This window comes from Galeopterus variegatus, unplaced genomic scaffold (genome assembly GCF_000696425.1).
Source record: "Galeopterus variegatus unplaced genomic scaffold, G_variegatus-3.0.2 Scaffold3928, whole genome shotgun sequence".
Lineage (NCBI taxonomy): Eukaryota > Metazoa > Chordata > Mammalia > Dermoptera > Cynocephalidae > Galeopterus > Galeopterus variegatus.
In genome coordinates, this window is record NW_007730039.1 from 501168 (window position 1) to 504644 (window position 3477).

General features: G+C 47.5%; 1 protein-coding gene across 1 annotated transcript in view; it reads right to left on the bottom strand.

Annotated features, from left to right (window-relative positions):
* The window catches only part of LOC103601898 (olfactory receptor 10C1-like), a 7683-nt gene that overhangs the window by 3731 nt on the left and 475 nt on the right, over positions 1–3477 (bottom strand). The window contains exon 2 of the mRNA XM_008586304.1: positions 268–555. Coding sequence (XP_008584526.1) covers positions 268–555 — 288 coding nt within the window. The remainder of the gene's footprint in view (positions 1–267; positions 556–3477) is intronic.

A 3477-nucleotide genomic window follows, 5' to 3' on the forward strand; every position in this document is an offset into this window, starting at 1 on the left:
AGCTTCACCTGCGTGTGCTGTGGCCCAACACGCGTGTGAGTAGGTGTCAATGGACACAAAAACATATTTGAGTTTCCCAAAAGGTGGGAAGTGAGTTACATCAGTTTGCCACCGCACATTAGGCTTGAGTCCCCTAGGACTGACCCCTGGTGGTTGTAAGGGGGGTACCTGCAGATAAGGAAGGCATGACTTGCATGTGTGTACAATCCTTTTTAGCTGTGAAATAGGTATATTTGGAAACCTGGCTTGTATACCATGCCAGTTTACACGAGTTAAAGTGTGCAGTTGGTTGGCACTATCAATTGTATATATTTTAGGGCCCTGAGAGGCAAGAGTGTCTGCCTGGGCATTTCCAGTGGCGAGAAATCCTGGCATCCCTTGATGCCGAAGGTGTTGGACAAAAATAGGGTTATTGCGGCCTTGTAAGGTATTCCTTACTTGTATCATGAGGGAGGAAATGGGATTACAATCTAAGCGAATGTGGGCTCCCAGAAGCCCAGGGAGAAGATTGGCCGCATATAAGCTGTTTGTAAAAAGGTTAATGGGGTCTGGCACCTTTTGTAGGGCAATGGATATAGCAAACAGCTCTTTGTATTATGCTGACCTGTCACAGGGGTGAAAATGAGTAGCAGGGGCCGACTGTGATGTGGTGCGTGGGGGTTTGTAAATAATTACAGCAGCCCCTGATTAGCCACCATCCGTGAAGACATTGTAGGTGTCTACCAGGGGTTTGGCGACAAAAAGCTCTGGGTTGGTCCATGACAGCTCTTTGAATGTGGAGACCCATTTATTGTTGCCATATTGGCAATCACCAACCCCGAGATATCCTTCTAGGGCCAGTGCCAGCTGGTTTTGATATTGAGCTGACCATGTAAAATCTGCCAAGCGGAAGGGGACGACATGGTCATATCATTTCAACTGGGCGCTGTTTAGGAGATCTTGGACTGACTTCAAAAGCTGACAGCACTCAGGTGGGAGCATGAAGGGGGTGCTGGGGTCAGAAGCATGCAATAGGGCAAACAGGCGAGCAAGCTGGCCAGTGGAAAGGGGAATCCATGAGTGTAGCCAATTTATTTCGCCTAGAAGCTTTTGTAACTGAGGGAGAGTATACGAGTTTGAGATGGTTAGCTGAGGCTTTAATGGGCTAGCCTTTTCTAACGTTAAAAGTGTGCCCAGAATTTTAAATGGGGGTATGGTCTGTACCTTATCGGCTGACACCTGTAACCCTCATATAATCAAGCAGGAGAGAGTTAGGTTGAGCACATGAGATAAGTCCATGGGCGTTGGTGCCCCAAGAATTATGTCATCCTTGTAAAGATAAAGAACTACATGTGGCAGCTGTTTTACAGGATTAAACAACTGAGAGACCAACATTTGGCAATTTGAGGGACTATTAGCTATGCCTTAGGGAAGCACCACCCACTCAAACTGCCGATCGGGACACTGAAAGTTTACGGATGGGATAGAAAAGGCAAACTTTTCACAATCATTGGGTTGCAGTGGAATGGAGAAAAAGCAGTCCTTGATATCTATGGTTACTAAGTATAAGTTGCTTGGTATAGTGGGGGTCCATGGCAGTCCTCTCTGTGGCGTGCCCTGAAGGATCATTCTTTTATTGACCTCTCTAAGGTCTTGTAGCATTCTCCACTTTCCAGAGGCCTTTTTAATTACAAATACTGGAGTATTCCAGGGGCTAGTGGATGGGCGAATATGCCCTGCTTGGAGCTGCCTAGAAGCTTTTGTAATTGAGGGAGAGTATACGAATTTGAGATGGTTAGCTGAGGCTTTAATGGGCTAGCCTTTTCTAACGTTAAAAGTGTGCCCAGAATTTTAAACGGGGGTATGGTCTGGACCTTATCGGCTGACACCTGTAACCCTCATTTAGTCAAGCAGGAGAGAGTTAGGCTGAGTTCATGAGATAAGTCCGTGGGCGTTGGTGCCCCAAGAATTATGTCATCCGTGTAAAGATAAAGAACTACATGTGGCAGCTGTTTTACAGGATTAAGCAACTGAGAAACAAACATTTGGCAAAATGAGGGACTATTAGCCATGCCTTGGGGAAGCACCACCCACTCACACTGTCGATCGGGACACTGAAAGTTTACAGAGGGGATAGAAAAGGCAAACTTTTCACAATCACTCGGGTGCAGTGGAATGGAGAAAAAGCAGTCCTTGATACCTATGGTTACTAAGTATAAGTTGCTTGGTATAGTGGGGGTCCATGGCAGTCCTCTCTGTGGCATGCCCTGAAGGACCATTCTTTTATTGACCTCTCTAAGGTCTTGTAGCATTCTCCACTTTCCAGAGGCCTTTTTAATTACAAATACTGGAGTATTCCAGGGGCTAGTGGATGGGCGAATATGCCCTGCTTGGAGCTGCTCATCGACAATTTGTTCTAGGGCCTGCAATTTATTATCAGGAAGTGGCCACTGCTCTACCCAAACTGGGGGCCCATTTACCCAACGGATGGGGCACCAGGGGAGCAGCGGCCTCTAGGACTGGGGGTGACTGGCCATCTGTTTATGAAGAGTTTCCGGGAACTTGACCCTGGGGAGAGGCTGATGGTTTCTTAGGTCCCGAAAAGTGGGGTCCCCCCTATAGTTTGGAAAACAGGAGAGGTTAAACTGTTTCTGATACTCGTCCTCATCTGGGATATCTTCATAAAAGGACTTATGGTCAGTGGTAATGAAAGCGTCTGCTTGGCCTAGAACATCTTGGTCTAACAGGCAGCAATGAGAGGTTTTACTTCCCCTTTTGTGCCATCAGCATCTTCCCAGTGAAGGATTTCATAGGTTTCCCATGTTGGGGTTTTTCCCCCTACCCCCAAAATTTGGGGGCCTGGAACTAACTTCCAGCTTGAAGGGACTTCTTCCCATCTAAGGACTGTTGGATCCGCCCCCATGTCAACAAGGCATCGGAACTCTTTTCCTTGAATTTTAAGATTCATTTTTGGTCTTAAACCAGGGACTTTAGGTATAGTCCAATGAGCCTGGGGTACTGGCCACCTGCAAGGGCATGGAGGCACTGGCTTTGTATCCCCTTGGGGTGACAGGGCTGGGGATTGCCCCTCCTCTAGTTTAAAGGCTTTTCCATCCTTGTCAAACTTAGACCAGCACTCATGCTTCCAATGAAGCCCCTTACCACAACTAGGGCACGGCGTAGAGGGAAGGTTTTTATTTATCCGGTTGGGACAGTCCCTTTTGAAATGACCTTGTTCCCCACAGCCATAACATTGACCCCTATGGCAGAGTTGGCTGGGTCTCTCTTTAGGGCTCCTGACACTAAGAGCCTGGGTCATAGCACCTGCAAGGGTTTCTGCTTGAGCTTGTAGAGCGGAAGTTAAGGCCCTGGTTTGTTGTTGGTAGCCTCCAATGTCTCTACTGGCAATGACCCTCTTTTCCATAGAACGATCTTTAAGCCCAGCACAGGCAAGCTTGTGGTCAGCAGTCATGCCGTCCCACACTAGCATTTTTACAA